The sequence below is a fragment of the Patiria miniata genome, unplaced genomic scaffold (assembly GCF_015706575.1).
Source record: "Patiria miniata isolate m_02_andy unplaced genomic scaffold, ASM1570657v1 HiC_scaffold_6, whole genome shotgun sequence".
NCBI classification, from domain to species: domain Eukaryota; kingdom Metazoa; phylum Echinodermata; class Asteroidea; order Valvatida; family Asterinidae; genus Patiria; species Patiria miniata.
The window spans coordinates 19,946,205-19,963,153 of record NW_024037073.1 but is presented as its reverse complement, the minus strand read 5'-3'; the positions used below and the strand labels follow the sequence as shown (position 1 = coordinate 19,963,153).

At 42.4% G+C, this 16,949-nt stretch overlaps 1 protein-coding gene across 10 annotated transcripts in view; it reads right to left on the bottom strand.

Annotated features, from left to right (window-relative positions):
* The window catches only part of LOC119742946 (helicase domino-like), a 71,582-nt gene extending 54,865 nt beyond the window's left edge, over positions 1-16,717 (bottom strand). For all 10 annotated transcript variants that reach the window (XM_038219221.1, XM_038219225.1, XM_038219227.1 and 7 more), the window contains exons 1-11: positions 16,494-16,717; positions 9,417-10,573; positions 8,035-8,224; positions 7,498-7,599; positions 6,646-6,861; positions 6,126-6,421; positions 5,296-5,481; positions 3,624-3,764; positions 2,693-2,897; positions 1,697-1,992; positions 871-955 (exon numbers count right to left, since the gene is read on the bottom strand). In XM_038219221.1, coding sequence (XP_038075149.1) covers positions 871-955; positions 1,697-1,992; positions 2,693-2,897; positions 3,624-3,764; positions 5,296-5,481; positions 6,126-6,421; positions 6,646-6,861; positions 7,498-7,599; positions 8,035-8,224; positions 9,417-10,550 — 2,851 coding nt within the window. In that variant the 5' untranslated portion in view covers positions 10,551-10,573; positions 16,494-16,717. The remainder of the gene's footprint in view (positions 1-870; positions 956-1,696; positions 1,993-2,692; positions 2,898-3,623; positions 3,765-5,295; positions 5,482-6,125; positions 6,422-6,645; positions 6,862-7,497; positions 7,600-8,034; positions 8,225-9,416; positions 10,574-16,493) is intronic.
* Between the last annotated feature and the right edge of the window lie 232 nt (positions 16,718-16,949).

Sequence of the window (16,949 nt, the reverse complement as noted above, 5' to 3'; positions counted from 1 at the left end):
ATGTAAATGGAACAACTAAGCGAAGCTGAGTTTTTCGTTCAATGTCTCATTCAAAAGAGACTAACTTTTGTATTGCCAGAAAAACAGCAATGTAGAAAAAATAAATATCAATTTTTCTGGATGAAAAAAGCACGGGGAACGAACGGATCTTTAAGCTTCAACCCTATAAGTAACGTCCAAACTTGGAATCATTTCAAAAAGATACTCTCAGCATGCACTAGAGTTCAGTCTGAATATTTTTTTAGTTCAAGTTTAGAATCTTGTACCAGAGACCAAGTGACATTTTACACACTTTATAAAATGTTGGTGGTTGTCACAATATTTTTTATTTTGTTAACCAAATCTATTTAAATTCCTACCATGAAACCCTTTTTTATTTTTAATCCAATTATACTTTCAACAAAATCATTTTATTTTATGAAAGTTTCAGGAGACATTCCTTGTTTCCCGTTCTGAGGATTGCTATATTAAGAAAGGTAGGGCCTGGTCAAAACTTGACACCCTAGAAGGTTCAAGGTGGATTTCAAATGATTGCGGGAGGGTCTTTTTGTGATTTCATACAAATGTTAATACCACACCTAAGAATTAATTGTGTACCCCGACAGGAGCCATGGGGATAGGAGGTAGCTACCCCATGGGTTTTATGAGGTAATGATGCTCTTCCCCTCGAAAAAATAAACCATGGTGAAAGATGGACAGCTATTACCATGGGCGTTGAAGGGGATTCACAATTAAAAAGAATAACTCATGGTTAAATGATGACGTTATTTCAACTTGAGATTGGTTAGGAGGTACATTATCGATATTGACTGTGGGACGGAGACTAGCCAGATTTTATCAACATTGGGGACGGTTTTGAATCATGCTTACTTTCTTCATCTTCATCGTCTGTTGAAGGCACAAACTCTTCATCAGCTTTGGCTACCTTGTCAGGACTTTCCTCTGCTTCTTTGGTCTAGACACAAATAAAAAGTACCAAACAAAATCAAATAACGCTGACAACTATTTCTGGCTCTGGCACCTTGACTTAACATATTATTCCACATTAGGAAAATGTGTAATGAGCTGTAGTATACTTATACATTTGGTTCGGGAATTTGATTTTGTAATTGGGTTTTTTTTTTCAATCTTGTCAGTTTTTACTAATTTCACAAACTTGTGTCCTATTATTTTCTTGAGGACCTACGTGCCATGGAAGCAGCTTTTGCGGGGAATGAATCCCTTCGATCCGGAAAAAAATCCTCCTGAAATCCTCAAAAATCCTCTTTGCTTAATAATGGAGGATTTTGAAGGATTGAGGCTGTATGGCAAAATGTGTCAGTTTATTTTGGAGGATGCACTGTGTCAAGGTCTTAGGGTGTTTATGCTTTGCCGTGCATACACTTAGGTCCAGATTATTCTTAAATTCATCCGCACTGCTTCTGAAAATCATCCGCACTGCTTCTGAAAATCATCTGCACTGCATCATTGTATTAACAGTGATTGTTGGAGGATTTTGTAGGATTGAGGCAGTGGTCACCCCTCCAATGAACAAATTCAAGAAACGACCGAAGATTTTGAAGGATTGAAGCTGTATCCAATTTTTACAAGGAGGCAGCTGGACGATTTTGAAGAACCGAGGTCGCATCCTAGCAAAAGGGCCTGGGGGTTAGGGTTAACCCGAGTTTACAACTTGTGTAGCAGTCCATCCACTCACCACTTCACTCAATCCCGCCTCTTCTTCATCCTTCCTATCCTCCTCCCCGACCGTCACATCAACCTTCACCTCCTCACCAGTCTCCGCAGCGCCTGCCTCCACCCCCTGCTCGCCCTTCCCTTCAAGGATCTCAGACGGCAGGGAGCCTATCAGGTCCTCCAGGGGCACCTCGCTGTCCTTCTGTAGGAGTTCCAGCTCCTTCTGGTGGGCGTCCTGGTCATGCTCCGCCTCCCGCTCTTCCACGTCGATGGTCTCCTCATCGTCGGTGTCGTCCCCGTCGGGCTGGAAGTCTACATCTGAGAGACAAGATAGGTTTCAGACATTTGTAAGTCTTGGCTTTTCAAGAAAACAGTGAAAATGCATGCACAACCTTTTCATCTATAAACACATCTCGTGGATAGCACTCTTATTTCAAAAACATCAGTCAATTGACTGATCGTTGGAAAAACACATTTCTTGATTTCTTCTAAATAACAGCAAACCAGAAAGAATAATTTCGCAGGGAGTTTATTAATACCAGAATGATCTTTAATCCAAGTAGGTTTTTGGTAATAACCCGGTAGGTTATTTTTGGGATAAATGCAAATGATCCTACATGCCTTTAAAGCTAATGCACCGGTTATCTTCTAGGCGTTTCATTCAATAAAGGGCATTCTATCCATTGCACTCATTGTCACGCACAGCGAAATAGAACAGATAACTTGTACAAGTGTATTAATATTGGAGTGCCGTCCCATCTTTACCTGAGTTTGCAATCACATTGTGAACATGTGTGCCCAGTGAGATCATCGTATCAAAGTGGTGCTTAAAAAGCATGATTTTGACAACAAACTAGAAGGGTGTAATATTCGATAACTGTGCAGAAATTCTGGGATGTAGAAATGATTTAGATAACGTAGAAATGACTCAGTAGAAATGACCTAGAAATGACTTGGAGAAATTGCAGTGGATATTTAACATCAGGAAATGCTGACAAACCAAACTTTTGAAACTCACCTTCCCCTGTGGCTAATAACCCTGGGTCTGATCTCGGACTGGAAGCCACCGAGCCCTGGGCTGAGGAGCCAGCAGCGTTGAGGTTGAGTCCCTCCGTTAGCCACGACGAGTACTTCTCAGTCTGGCCCACGATGTAGTCCAGCTGCATGTCCATGGCTTTCCTGCGCCGCTCCTCCAGCCGGCTCTGCTGCTTGTATTGCACTACCTGCGTACCCATAAAAGAAACAGTCAGGGAACCAGACTCTTAAACTACCAGTTAAACTACCATGAACTACTTTAGCAACAAATCCTACAAATCCGTGCCACCCTAAAGTCAATAAACCCATTCTTGGATATGACAGGTAACAACACACTCTAACATGTACCTAAGGTATGTGGGATTAGGGGGTCAACTGTGTGTGGCGTTCATGGAACCAACAGGGATTAACCCTCCTGGTCACAAATGGTCAAAATTTCCTTCCACTCCCCCTGGCTTACTTTTAACAAACCAATGGGTGATTTGACCAATATTGACCCCAGAAACAGCATGGCTCAGAATGCAGGTTTCCATAGGAGGGTTAAAGCATTTAAAAATGCCTTTAATACATTTTTCAACCTATAATACATTGTACAGGCAAAAATTACCATATTTAAAAATACACATATTTCACTTTCAATGAATTTAATCTGCAAATTTCCTAAGGAGTTCATGTGGGAAACTGTAACAACATAAATTTGTTCTAATCTTTCCAAAGCCCGAAAATTCGGAACTGAACATACCTATAACTCTGTCAAATTTTGTCCAATTCCCATACTCTATACATATTTGGAAAGCTTATTCAATGTCCTTTCCAATGAGCCCAACATCCCAGTTTTCAAAAATTGGTTCAAGTGACTGGTTTTGTGTTGGAGGGTCACATAATTATGGTCAACATTGTGACTCTGCACTCACTTTTTCAATATTTGACCAGAATGTCTTGATCTCCTTAGCCATGTTGGCTGCGATCCTTCTCAGTTTCTGTGTCTCTTCCCTCTCTGCCTTCACCTCCTTGGCATGCTTCTCCTGGTGGTGTCTGGCCACAGCTCGCACCAACTACAAGGTCGAAAATCAATAACACATATAAGAGCAAGTTCGGGTGCCAACTATAGTTAACCATAGTTTGACTAACTTCGCTCTAACAAAGAATAGTTGGACTATTTGCATTTGCACATTGGACAATGCAAGTAAAATGCAACGACTTTCAAACTGACTGTTGCAAAGTCATTTTTGATGCATGAAAACTGTCGGAAATGCGTAATTCAAGTTGTGCATGGAACATTGCGCAACCCAAGAATGAGTCATTTCACATTGCTTTCTGAAGTAACATACGGGCCGGTAGATGGAGGAAAACATTTACTGACCCCTGCCAAGCACTTCAGTGGGAAGTCAATATCCATAACAATATGTAAAAACCTTTCAGGTCAGTTTCAATTAAAGGGTTATGAAGTGCTAACCCTAACCTTCCAGGGTATTCTGGCTAGAAACCCCGACAAACACACACACACTTGTTTCACATGACTAGTGTGGACTTTCCATTGCTTTCGTGTAGTTAAGAAAAACCAGTGAAAAAACTCATTTTTCTCAAACTGTGAAAACTCTTTCAACCCAATTTTTTTTCTATGATTCCCTTTAGTGTTTCTCTTCATTCTGCTACAGATAAACCTAACCCAAAAATGCCTCTAAACCTGTTTTCCAGAAATGGGGAAACACTGTGTGGACGTGGGGTAAGTCCACACAACGTCGGTGCTACCTACATTATGTGGACGTCTTTTGTTCGGAAGTCCACACTGCGTATGTAAGACAAACTCAGCAACATGCAACATTTGTCCAAATCAGCAACATGCAACACTTGTCCAAATCAGCAACATGCAACACTTGTCTAAATCAGCAACATGCAACACTTGTCTAAATCAGCAACATGCAACACTTGTCTAAATCAGCAACATGCAACACTTGTCTAAAAGACAAGCCTGCTCAGTGTAGCAAGATCCAACAGGTCAAAAATCTCAAAGTCAAACTGCCAAACTGAGGGACCAAAGCCAAAGTGTGGGACGTTGCTGCTTTGAAAACACACCACCAGTGCATAAACTGCCAATTCTGAGACTATGAGAGCTAGTCTCATTGAACAATGCCAGAGCTGTATCCTGCTGCGGCCAATGACCACAGACTCTGAGGCAGTTAAGCCTCGAGATTTGTGACCTGATGGATCTTGCTACAATGAGCAGGCTTGTCATTTAGACAAGCCTTGCATGTTGTGGCATTTAGCAGGGTTTCTTGCCAAAACGCCCTGGAGGGTTAGGGTTAGAAGAAATCAGCAGACAACAAAATCTGTTCACACAGGGGTCAAAACGGAATTCACGAATATGATCTGGGAGGATTCCAGTTAACCTCATTGAACTTTCATTCCAAGGATTCTTTAAAAAAAAAATTAAAACCACATTAACTGTGCCGGCAAATTACGCAGCAACTGTTGAGAAGACATTTTTTCAAGTTGACATAGAAGGTGACTGCTGATTTTAAGCCCAAACTCAATGCGAAGGGCTGTACAGCAAAACGTGAATACAAATATTTGTAGTTTTTTTACCTTGCGAGCAGCAGCTTTCTTCCACCTTCTCTCTTGGACAAAGTCCGTAGCCAGCCACTGGGCTTCCTCCAGCAGGTACTCCCAATGGGTTTTGTGCCTGGGAGGCTCCTGGACCTTGGGCAGGCGTCGGACTGACCACAGACCTTCCTTACGTAGTTCAGCTATCCTCTGCATTACCTGGGCTTCCTGTAATGGGGATAATAAAGGGGGTTAAATGAGCCAAGTGAATTATCAAAAAACTTGTTTTACAGTTTTTAGGTAGAGGTGTTACCATAAATCGTGTCCAAGAACTCGATCTGATATTTTGAGGAGAAAAAAAGGAGTTAGGAAAAGTAATTAGTTTGTTGGGTTCTTGGCTAGTTTTGCTCTATCCAGAATGAAGAATTGGGACAAATTACAAAACTTTTATTACAAAACAAAATTATGAATAGTTTGGTATTGGTACCTGCTGCTATATCAGATTTGAACCAGACCCCGGCAAGCTCGGTGGTCGATTGGTAAGACATCTGCACTAGTAAGCATAAGATCGCGGGTTCGAGTCCCACCCGAGTATTTTGTGAATTTTTTTATCACAATCACTTGGGACAACACTGAGAATACAGTGTTTATAAAAAATATGACGATGAAGGGCAAAACACAATACTGAATTTACATCACCCCTGACACAGATTCCATCTTATAAATAGACGGATTACCCTACACTTAGAGAAGCTTTCTACTGATTTGTCTTTACTTTATGTTGTGTGCAGTTTACAGAAACAGTTTTGAAGACAATTCAACTGCAGTTTTGTACTCAGTTATGAGTACATAATGAAGACAACTGTTCCTACCTGTTTTGCTCTTTCAACAATCATCTCCTGTGACCCTATCGTGTAGTCATACACTGCCGATAACGAATGTTGCCTGGTTGCCAGTCGCTGGTGCGCATTGGGCGATATGGGCGACTTGGGCAGCTTCTGAGGCAGTGGTGGCGCTCCGGTGGTGGAGCCCCCAGAGAGGTGGCGTCTGGGGGACGTGCTGCCCACGACGGTTGCGGCGGCGGTAGTCACGTCGGCGCCGGTCGTGGTGTTGACGGTGAGGGGTCGGGAGGTGGGCAACTTGAGCTGGTGCAGGGAATGCTTGGCAGCTGATGAAGGAAAGGGCATTTACGAGGAAAATTGAAATCCCGCGCTTCACAACGACAATGAGCTGCCTCAAGCAAATTGCATCCAGCATTGGGCAATTTGGCCAATAAGTAGTAGACAAAAAACAATACGTACTTGTTTGATTTAACAAGTATCAGCAAGTTTCAAATATGATACTCAGTAGTGTCAGTTTCAGCATGGTACAAAAAAATAACTAATTCTCTACCTGGTGGTGATTTTGGTTCTCTCCGCGGATGTGGGACACTGAGTGATGTCCGCACATGAGACAACCCAGGCGCAGTTGCTGAGGAAACGGTACTTGGGACGCGGTTCAAAGTACCCTGCTGCTGTTGTTGCTGCTGCTGCTGGCCAGCTGCAAGTTGCTTGTGCTGCTGCTGCTGCTGCTGTTTGTACAACAAGGATGGCTGACTGCCAGGTAATGCTACAAAAACAAACAAATTAAACAAAGTGAAATCATTGATGCAACAACTTTTAAATGGACTGTTGCAAAGTTATTTTTATACGTAACAAAATGTCGGAAATGTGTAATTCAAGTTGTGCATGGAACACTGCGCAACCCGAGAATGAGTCATTTCACATTGCTTTCTGAAGTAACATACGGGCCGGTAGATGGAGGAGAACATCTACTGACCCCTGCCAAGCACTTCAGTTTAACCCCGCCTAGTGGGATGTCAATATCCAAAATATGTAAAACCCTTTATCCCTAACCCTCCTCAATCCTCCAAAGTCCTTCAAGCAGTTTTGGAGGATTTTGGAGGATTGAGGATGAATGCAATATACAAGTTTGGAGGATTGAGGAGGATTGAGGGCACATGGACATTCAGGATCGGTTGATTTTGGAGGATTGAAGATGAATGGTGTTTGAAGAAGAGGAGGATTTCGGGTATTAAGGCTGAATGCAATTTGAGAGGCAGGGCTGTTGGAGGATTTTGAAGGATTGAGGCAGTGGGTATCCTTCATTTGAACATACATGCAAGTGCACATTTTTGGAGGGTTGGGGATGGTTCCCAGCAAAAAGGGCATAGGAAGTTAAGGTAAAAGGTTTAGGAAGCCTTACCTGGTATAGGAGTGATTGTCTTGGGACTGAGGGTGACGTTGGGCTCGTGTGTGGATGGGAACCCTAGCGGTTTTCTCTCAGAGGTACTGCTGCCATCGAGACCTGTAATAAAAATAAAATAACTTCCTTGAAAAAGGTCCATAGGCCCACTCAGTTCTTTCAAAGGTGAAATCTGGAGTGGATGACATGAAATTGACCAGCAATAGTGTAAACCAAAAATAGCACCACTTTTTTTGGTGCTTAAATCTTAAGGTTTCATATATCATCAGGCATCTATGTCGTCATATTGTCGGCTATCTGCTAAAAGATGAAGAGGGGTATATGAACTATTGTTAAATAGTCAAAACCTTAGGAAGCTGGCATAAATTCTAGAAGGATGGACACACTACTGGAAAATACTTCTGTATCACTTCTGGGTTTTTTTACCTAACAATCGGGGACATATAGGGCAATCAACAGTAATGGTGGCTGGGGTTTACAGAACTCTATCCATTGAAATCAAGCAAAGCCCAGTGTTAATTATGTGCATGTCATTACCGGCTTGGCTGTAGGTCCGTTTCCGGTCCAAGTCGGGACTTGCGGTGGGCAGGGCGCCGGGGAAACTCTTGCGCAGTTCCTTGGCTTTGATCTGGGACGACAAGGCCGACACAGCAGGTGGGAGCTGTGTGGAGATGGCCACCGGCGTTCCCAGCGGTATGTTGCTACCACTGTTGGTGATCACTTTCACCTACAGGAAAGCAAAGTGGTTCGTTGTAAATGCGTCAGGTGGAATAGTAACCCTAACCCTGCTGAATGCAACAGAAAAGCCACAATGGCAAAAGTTGTTGCAGTCTGTTGCACTTAGCAGTCAGGTTCCATGTTACACATTGCATCTTGTTGCATTTAGCAGGGTATATGCCCATAGTGCCACGGCTGATACGACAGAATCCACTGTTGCAATCTGGTTTTTGAGGAAGGTAAAAAGTGTCAGAAATGTGTAATCCAAGTTGAGCATGGAATGTTGCACAACCCAAGAATGAGTCATTTCACATTGCTTTCTGAAGTAACATACGGGCCGGTAGATGGAGGAAAACATCTACTGACCCCTGCCAAGCACTTCAGTTTAACCTCGCCTAGTGGGATGTCAATATCCGTAACAACATGTAAACCCTTTTGAAACCCTGCAGGTTAGTTTCAGTTGAAAGCTTATGAAGTGTTCAAGTAACTGTGTCACAGAGATACGGTGCACAAAAACAGCACTGTGGAGTGTAGAGAAACATGATCGAATCTGCCTGCTTGCCCCGAGCTTAAAGAGGTTGTGGAATGCTCGAAGACATTTCCGTCATTCTTTGGGTATATGTAGCCTAAGGTGTGATGAAATAAAAACGACTATTGTGTCTGTCATGAAATGAGTGCAAAGGGTACTTTTGAGAGCTATTTTTCAGGTCCTGTTTCGACCCGAACGTGCAATTTGTGTAAAAGTCGTCGTTGCGGGCAGCAAACAAAACACAGTAAATCGTGACGTAATAAACAGGACTCGTTTATGCTACTCTGCATCGGGAGTCAAAATCCTCTATAATATTGTAAGATACTTTTGCAAGAATCATGAAATACTGTAACATGAACCATCAGCAGATTCTCTGTTTAAGCAAAGAATACTGTTAAAATACCAAGTTGAAATAATAGAGGCTTGAAAGTGGGAATTTAGACAAGAAAACGAGGAAATTCCAAACCATACGAGACTTTGTACCATATTTTTTCAATTTGTAATGGCATTCATGAAAAGGAAAAAAAAACCCAAAACAAAGAAATCAGCGGATCCAAAAATGTTGCATGCCTGATAACAGTGTGTAAGCCTTCCAGTCCAAAACAGGCATTGGATTTTTTGGGGGGGGGGGGGTGGGGGTGGGTTAAAGGTTAAGCAAAATGTGAACATTTACCTCATCATTGATAGTTATCTCCTCTTCTTGTCCTTCAAGTTTGCGACTAGTCATGAAGTTGTTAAGTGTGGCGCTTGGTCGCTTCTTCCAGGCCAAGAAATCCATCATATTGTAACCATTCTCCAAGAAAAACAACTCGGCTAGTTTATCTTTGTAGCCGTCTTGCAGGTCATGGAGGTCTTTTAGTTTGTGCTCGAGCAATCGAGTCCTGAGTTCAGCCACCTCATTGGTGGCTGGGGGACGGTCTGTTTCAGAGGCCATCACTGGGGATTTGCGCATACGCGATGGACTGGACGGTACAGGGTTGGCCCGTGCCGGGCTGCTCAGACTTCTGTTGTAGGTGCTTCCCCCGGCCGCAGCAGTGGGGCTCTTGCGGTGGTCGGGGGTGCCACGTGTGGGGCTGTGGCTGCTCAGTCTCCTTGCCACCCCAAAGCCGAGGGGCGGCATGGTAGACCTGGGCGAGCCCTGACCATGATGGTGGATGGTCCCCACGGGTTGGTGGTGGCTGGGCAGAAGCAAGGACTGCAGGTGAATTTGCTCTGGCGATATCTGGAGCTCCTCTCCTTGTGGAAATATTTTGGGGGTGTCGTTGAACACATACGGGTTGTTGGCGGCACTGACGCTGGTCTGCGGAGTGTTGATGCTCATCTGGTGCACGGGAATGCCGATGGTGGGGTCACCGTAGCCGGGGCTCAACTGTAGACTGACCACCTGGCTGGACGTTCGTGCGACCAGTTGACTCTGCAAGCCGGCCAGTTGCATTAGTGCCTGCTGCCTGGCAACATCCTGCTGACTCAACTGCTGCTGCTGCTGATGGCGGTGCAGCTGCTGCTGCTGCTGCTGTAAGATTACAGCAGCAGGCAAGCCTTGGGCGTGCTGAGCCGGCACCCGTATGGGTGACGTCGGGACCGGGCGACTGGTGGTGATAATGTGCGAGCCCTGGGCACCAGCAACAGGATTGATGATGTACTGCTGCATGGGATGCTGCGGGGCGCCATACCCGGATGTGTGTGGGAGACCTTGGGGCAGGTCCGCTGATTGTTGGATGGGTTGTTGTTGGGGTTGTGTTGCTTGAGACCCTAGCTTGTGGTTGACCCCGCTCTGGCTTTCGTTGCCACTGCTTCCCCTATGCATGGTTACCACAAGCTCCTAGGGTCCTACAGAAAAATAAATAAATAGGAATTCATAGAATTACCAACCAAAACAATTTATAAACTCAAATATACTTTAACCCCAACCCCGCAACATCTAGTATCAAGCTCCGACACAAATATTTAAAATATAGTGACATCTCGATAAGTCAAATCTCAATGGAATTGATAGATAGAAAATTTGAGATATCCGAAGGTAAAGTTACGCAATATTTCCATTTTTTTTTCTACGATCATGTACATAATATGCATGTACAATGCACATGAATGGCTTTCCATGCCTCGATTGCCTTGGTGGCTCACTTTCCTTCTCTGCATTGATTTTAATGATGTATTTTTTAAAATCACAATCACAATGAGTTGGACTTTACCAAGTTTCCGGTCCAAAATTTGAGTTAGCATGGGCAAGTTTACACATGATTTTCTATTCTTTTGACGGGAATAAGTTTCTGACTTTGAGTTTACCGGGTTTTGGGGTTAAACAGTTTTAACTTATCAAGATTTTTTTTCAACTAAGCAGATCAACAGTCATACAATGATAATAGCTATGAATGTGGTCCTTATCAAATATCTAGTGAATGGTCATACATAAAAAAAAAACATACACACATGTGAAAGTACCAACTGACCCACAACAAAAGTCACATATTTCTTTCTTCCAATACTTTTTTTCATCTCACTTCATAATTAGCGCTACCACAGAAACAAACTAAAATTCGCCGAACATAGCAATTCCGAACCGAACTAAACCGAAACAAACCGAACTGAAATGATCAGCTCAGATGCTCAGAAAAATGTCATTTTTAGCGCCACGTATTTTTATTTGTGCAATAAAAATAATACACATTTGTACCATAAAATTATCAAATATTACTGCTAATTAGAAGAAAACAATGTTTTAGGTTGACAGAACCGACTTAAAATGAAAGGAAATTCATGTATAGGGCTACATTTACGTGCAGTCATCAGTGCACGCACAAAAAACAACGGCAACATTATCCTGGACTGAGTGACCACGGTGGACACACATCACGCTCCGCCGGCGCTACTCAAACATTACTAATCCAAGGAATAATGCTTGGAATAAAAACAGAAGAAACAGAAAAAAATATGTACACAGAAAACATATCTTCCAGTTTTGTGAAATTACAAGCTGAAATCTTCAGTTTTAGATCGCTTCAAAAATGTTTGCTTGACATAATTTCAAGGTGTCGTTACTGTTACCCAGTTAAGCTTGTTCCTGTCCTTATACGGTTCCAGTTTATCGTTATTTGGCGGGAACCAGTCTATGTGCAAAGAATTCAATATCTTGCAAGGCGGCAAAACTCTTGCGGTTCATGTGGCATTGTCGTTGAAACAAAATTTGTTTGACATGAGCTTCATGCGCTCTCAATCACCATCGATGTGAACAAGTATGAATGAAAGGGGCAACATAAGATAGTTTTTGGCGGCAAAATTTTGCTAAGATGCAATTTTTGGCAAGACAAAATGGGCAACATGGAATTGGATACATGTTTTGTTTTTCACATACAAATCTCAAATTTCATTTCAAATTGTGCACTTCGAGCACTTATAAAATATGCTTTTTTTTAATTGGCGCTGTAAAGCAGCGGCAATGTGACGTGGCTGGGTTTATTCTGGCACAGGACTGGGTCCTACAAAGGGCCTCTAAAGCAGGTTTATTATGCAAGAAGACGATTAACAAGTATACTCCGACAGCAATGTTCTAATTTGTTGCCAAACCCAAACCAATGTTCAGATAAAAATTGCTGAACCAAACCCGACGGTTCACTTTCAGCACTATTCATAGTTCACCTTGGAAAATGCCATTCGCGAGGCACATAACATCTGGTCTTCCAAGATATAAATATATATGCGCATTTAATTACATTTCTTCAATAAGTACACTAGAACAATGTCTATGCCAGGAACCAGTGTTTCCTCTGGGTTGGTGGAAGGTGTGAGGTGGTAAAATAAATTTGGTCGAAAACAGACCCCGCGAGCGCGAAGCCTTTGCGGCGTGGGGTTCGGGGCCCGCTTAAGGGCCCTGAAAAATTTTGCGTTCTAGACGCTCTGTGGTGCAATGTGAGGCATTTAAGGTCACTTTCTTCTTACTTTTTTGGGCAGTATATGTGAATAAAATATTGATATAAATTATTGAAGTTTTTTTTCAAAAAATCCTACATAGGCCCCTATTTATTTGTGAAAATGTAGGCCTACCACCAGGGAGTTGAGCACTTTTTGGATTTTTTTTACAACCCTGGAAAATTTGGTATAATTGGAAAGAGAATCACACGACAAAATCACTAACGTTTAAATTAGTTTCATTTGAGCTTGCATTCTGGAGAAATAATAGTTAAAATAAAAAAAATTCAATGAAATTGAAAACATGCTGAAATTTTTAGTGTCAAAATATTATTATTATTTTAACACCTCTAAATTTTCGAATCCATCAAAATGTTTAATCAGGCTTTTTATCACTCGTTACAGAAAAGTTATGATTTTTTCCCCCGTAACACTAACACCGCGCGGCACGATTGTACGGACAGACATATCTGACTCTGGGCCCACACCGCAATGCGACCACACAGCCCGCCGTAACACACGGGTAAAATACAGCTCCATCACGGTACACACAACGCGGCAACACGGAACATGCACGTGTACGCGTAATCACGCGTTGCGGCATGCCGATAACATCGGCTGCCGGAACGGGCCGGCATTATTTTTTTTGACAAAAAAAACAACTTTCGTGTTCTCCTGAAAGTCCAAGCTTCCGAATAAACCCCCTTTCGTGGACTTCTTATGCATGTATTTTGAGGATTTTTGATTGGAAAACCGTTACTTGGTACCGTTTTGTAGCCTTCGGAAAACCATGGAGAAATGAAAACGAACAAATTGCATTCACCGATCGCTTGGCAGGCTGAGCAGGGTACCAGGTCATACATAATGTACGCACGCGTGCTGTGCAACCAACGATCGTCGCATCACTTGCCCAATTGCACATGAGGAGCTCACTGCGAATCAGCCGGAACGTGCGCAGCATTCTGGGACTATCTGCCTTGTTAAGCACGGAGGATATGCGTTCATTTTAGGATTGCGCAGTGTATCCATAAATGGGATCATTGTCACTTCGTCACTCAGTCGAAAATCTCGAGTCGACATGCACCCAGACTCGACCAGTAATATACACACGTACACGGACGTTGAAAAGGCTCCATACTAGCTAGAGAATTGCAGGTACATCGACTTCGTTTACGCATGGAGAAATTTCTCCATGGTTTACGGTACGAATGACGATCTCAAAGATCACTAACATTAGTCCGGAGAATTCGAAGGTGAAATACAAAGACACACACATAAAATGCACAGGTTTGATTATAATATTTTTTTATTCCTTTTTCGTACCCGTGAGGCGGCAACATTGGCCAAAAAAGGCCGAGGCGGCCTCAAAAAGTCCCGAGGCGGGCCACCTCACAAAAGAATGGGCAGGGGAAACACTGCCAGGAACGTCTACATTAACCCTAACCTTCTCATATACTTCAAACTTTTCTTTGCAAAATGGAGGATTTTGCAGGATTAAGGCTCTTATGCATGCAACTAGGAATTTAGAAAAAAACAAGGAAAATTCCAAACCACACAAGACTTTGTTTTCAATTTGTAATGGCATTCATGAGTAGTAAAAAACGTGGATATCAGCAGGTCCGAGGAAAAGTTGCATACCTGGGATTTATGGCAAAAAAAATGTGTGGCTGATTTAGGAGGATGCACTGTGTCAAGGTCTTTGGGCTGGACCTTGTGTTGTTTATGCTCAGCCGTGCATAAATTTAGGTCTAGATTATACTTGAAATCCTCCGCACTTCTCCAGGATGTCAATGGCTCTGCCTCAACATATTGACAGTGATTGCAGGAATATTTTGCAGGATTGAGGCAGTGGGTTACCCCTCCAAGGATCATATTCCAGAAATAACAGAGGATTTGCAGGATTGAGGCTGTATGCAAGTTTTACATGCAAACATTTGGAGGATTTTGTAGGATTGAGGTTTCATTCTAGCAAAAATGCCTAGGGAGTAAGGGTTAATTCATTTATACTCTGTAAAGACCACATGATAATGGAGCTTGAGCTTTTTTTCTTGGAACTTTTTGAATCCTTGGAAAGAAAGGGAACGAATGTTGCATCCTGACACCAATTTTTTGCACCATATATTATCTCAATGAAGTTCAGTCCAGACAGTCATCACAAAAATTAATCTGGGACTGAGAAACATTTGGAATTTTGTCAAAAAAATAGGCCTACTTCACGAATGCATGAACTCTCCACAGACTTTGTACACAACCAAAGACGTGACGTCAGCAGTCTGGATACGACATTCTTTCCGAATCCTTTTATTTCTATACTAGTTTAGAAGGTAAGGGTAAATGAGAATAACATTTGACAGAATCTCACCCAAAGACAAAATCCAACTCAAATTGACCGATTTAACTATCCAAAACTGGGGTATTATTAAGTAGAATGATGTACTAGTAGTAGGCCAATCCTGATGCAAGTTTGGTGGTTAGGCAAAAAAAAAAAATAGTTCTGCTTCCGGTTTCCCTACCTTCCCTATTCTAACAGCCCCTACCCTAATTTTTTTATTAGAAAAATGAGGGGAAAAAAACCAAAACCATCAATTTCTACCTTTTACCCTTGACTACTCGCAGACACCTCCATATGATTGTACACAAAAAAAATTGGCCCCCCCCCCAAAAAAAATCCCTACCTACCTACCCTATTTTCAAATGTCATGTAATCGGAAGCAGAACTAATTTTTTTTGGCCTTATGTACAACGACAAAGGCTGCAAGTACTTCTCTAAGCATTTTTTATAACAAAAATATCCAAGCAAGATTGGAAGAAAACATTAATCTACATGTACGTACATCATGCACAACAACTCGTGATCAAGAGACAACAAAAACAAACAATACCAATAAAAGGGAACCCAAAAGTTACAAACACTGCAAAATAGTTGCTCTTTAAAACTGCAAAATAGTTGCCCTTTGTTTGCAGATTTTTATTGCTTTCCATCCTTGAAGAACACTGGTCATCTATTTTTTGCAGAACACAGCTGAACCACTCTGCAATATTGCGCAACACATGCTGTTTTATTCCCTGTTTTGTTTACAATCATGACGATGAGGACGGATTTTTGTAGTTGGCAGAACTAGATTTGATAGGGCCTAGATGTCTGTGTTTGTGCATCTGCATTCGTTCCAAATTAACAGTGCACACTCCTGTTGTGAAAAATTTTCAACTCTCAAAACTGATTTGTTGTGCCGCAACTTATTTATGTGCAGAAACATATAACCAAAAGTTATGTCAAGGCGTTGAGTCCTGCATTGGGCCTGGGAAAAGAAAGAAATCTATTCAGACTTTAAGTCTTTTTACAATCATTTTGGAAAGAATGTTGCATCCCGACACAGTGACACCACTTTTTTTCATCTCATGGTCAGTCATTGCAAAATGTTGAAAAGACGTGAATCTGGGACTGAGAAACATTTCTAATGTTGCATGTTTTGTTAGAAAATACTTCGAAAATGCACTTAACACTTTGTACACAACCAAACAAGTGGCCTCTGGATATTGTACATAGTTATTTTACTACATTCCTTCCATAATTTTATTTGTACCGGGATGGTGGTTCTAGTAAAAAGACATCCCGCGAACGTTACGTATGCCCTGTGCGTAGGCCCTAGTTGGCAATGCATCATTGAAACAGCGCATTCATGATATCACGCGGTCCGGTACGTACGTCCACGTCTGCCAGCACAGTGCACTGCGCAATGACAAAACGTGTACATAATGTACACGTACACGGTACATTGTACAAGTACATGTAAATGAGCGAGTCCCGCTCAACCATCTCGGCGAGGCTGAAAGAACTTACTTTTCATCAGAGATATCGCGGCGAATTACAGCCCATCGGCGGGCTTGAACCCTCCATCCAGGTCGCCTGCACAACTACGGAGACACTTCTGCCATTTTGGCAGGCTATTTGGCGTTTACAATATAAAAACTGGAGATCAATCTACAGAATCGCTCACTTTCGTCGTTGGTGAAATGGCCTCGCGAATAATGGCGGCTTTCTCTTGCGCAGGTCTGTGCATAAATTATGTAAAATAGCCTCGCCCGTTATGTGTCACCATCGCTGATTGGCTGGTGGACCTCCGGGGTAACCCACTTGTGGCGGGAAATGGTGGAAATGTGAAAAGCAATATGCAGTTGCAGGTGTAATCTAGAGCATTTCTGTCTGCATTTGGTACCCATATTTTTGTTTGAGATGGGGACTGTAATATGATGCAGAGGTAAATGCCAGAAAGCTTGGTAAAATGTTCTTCCTAGT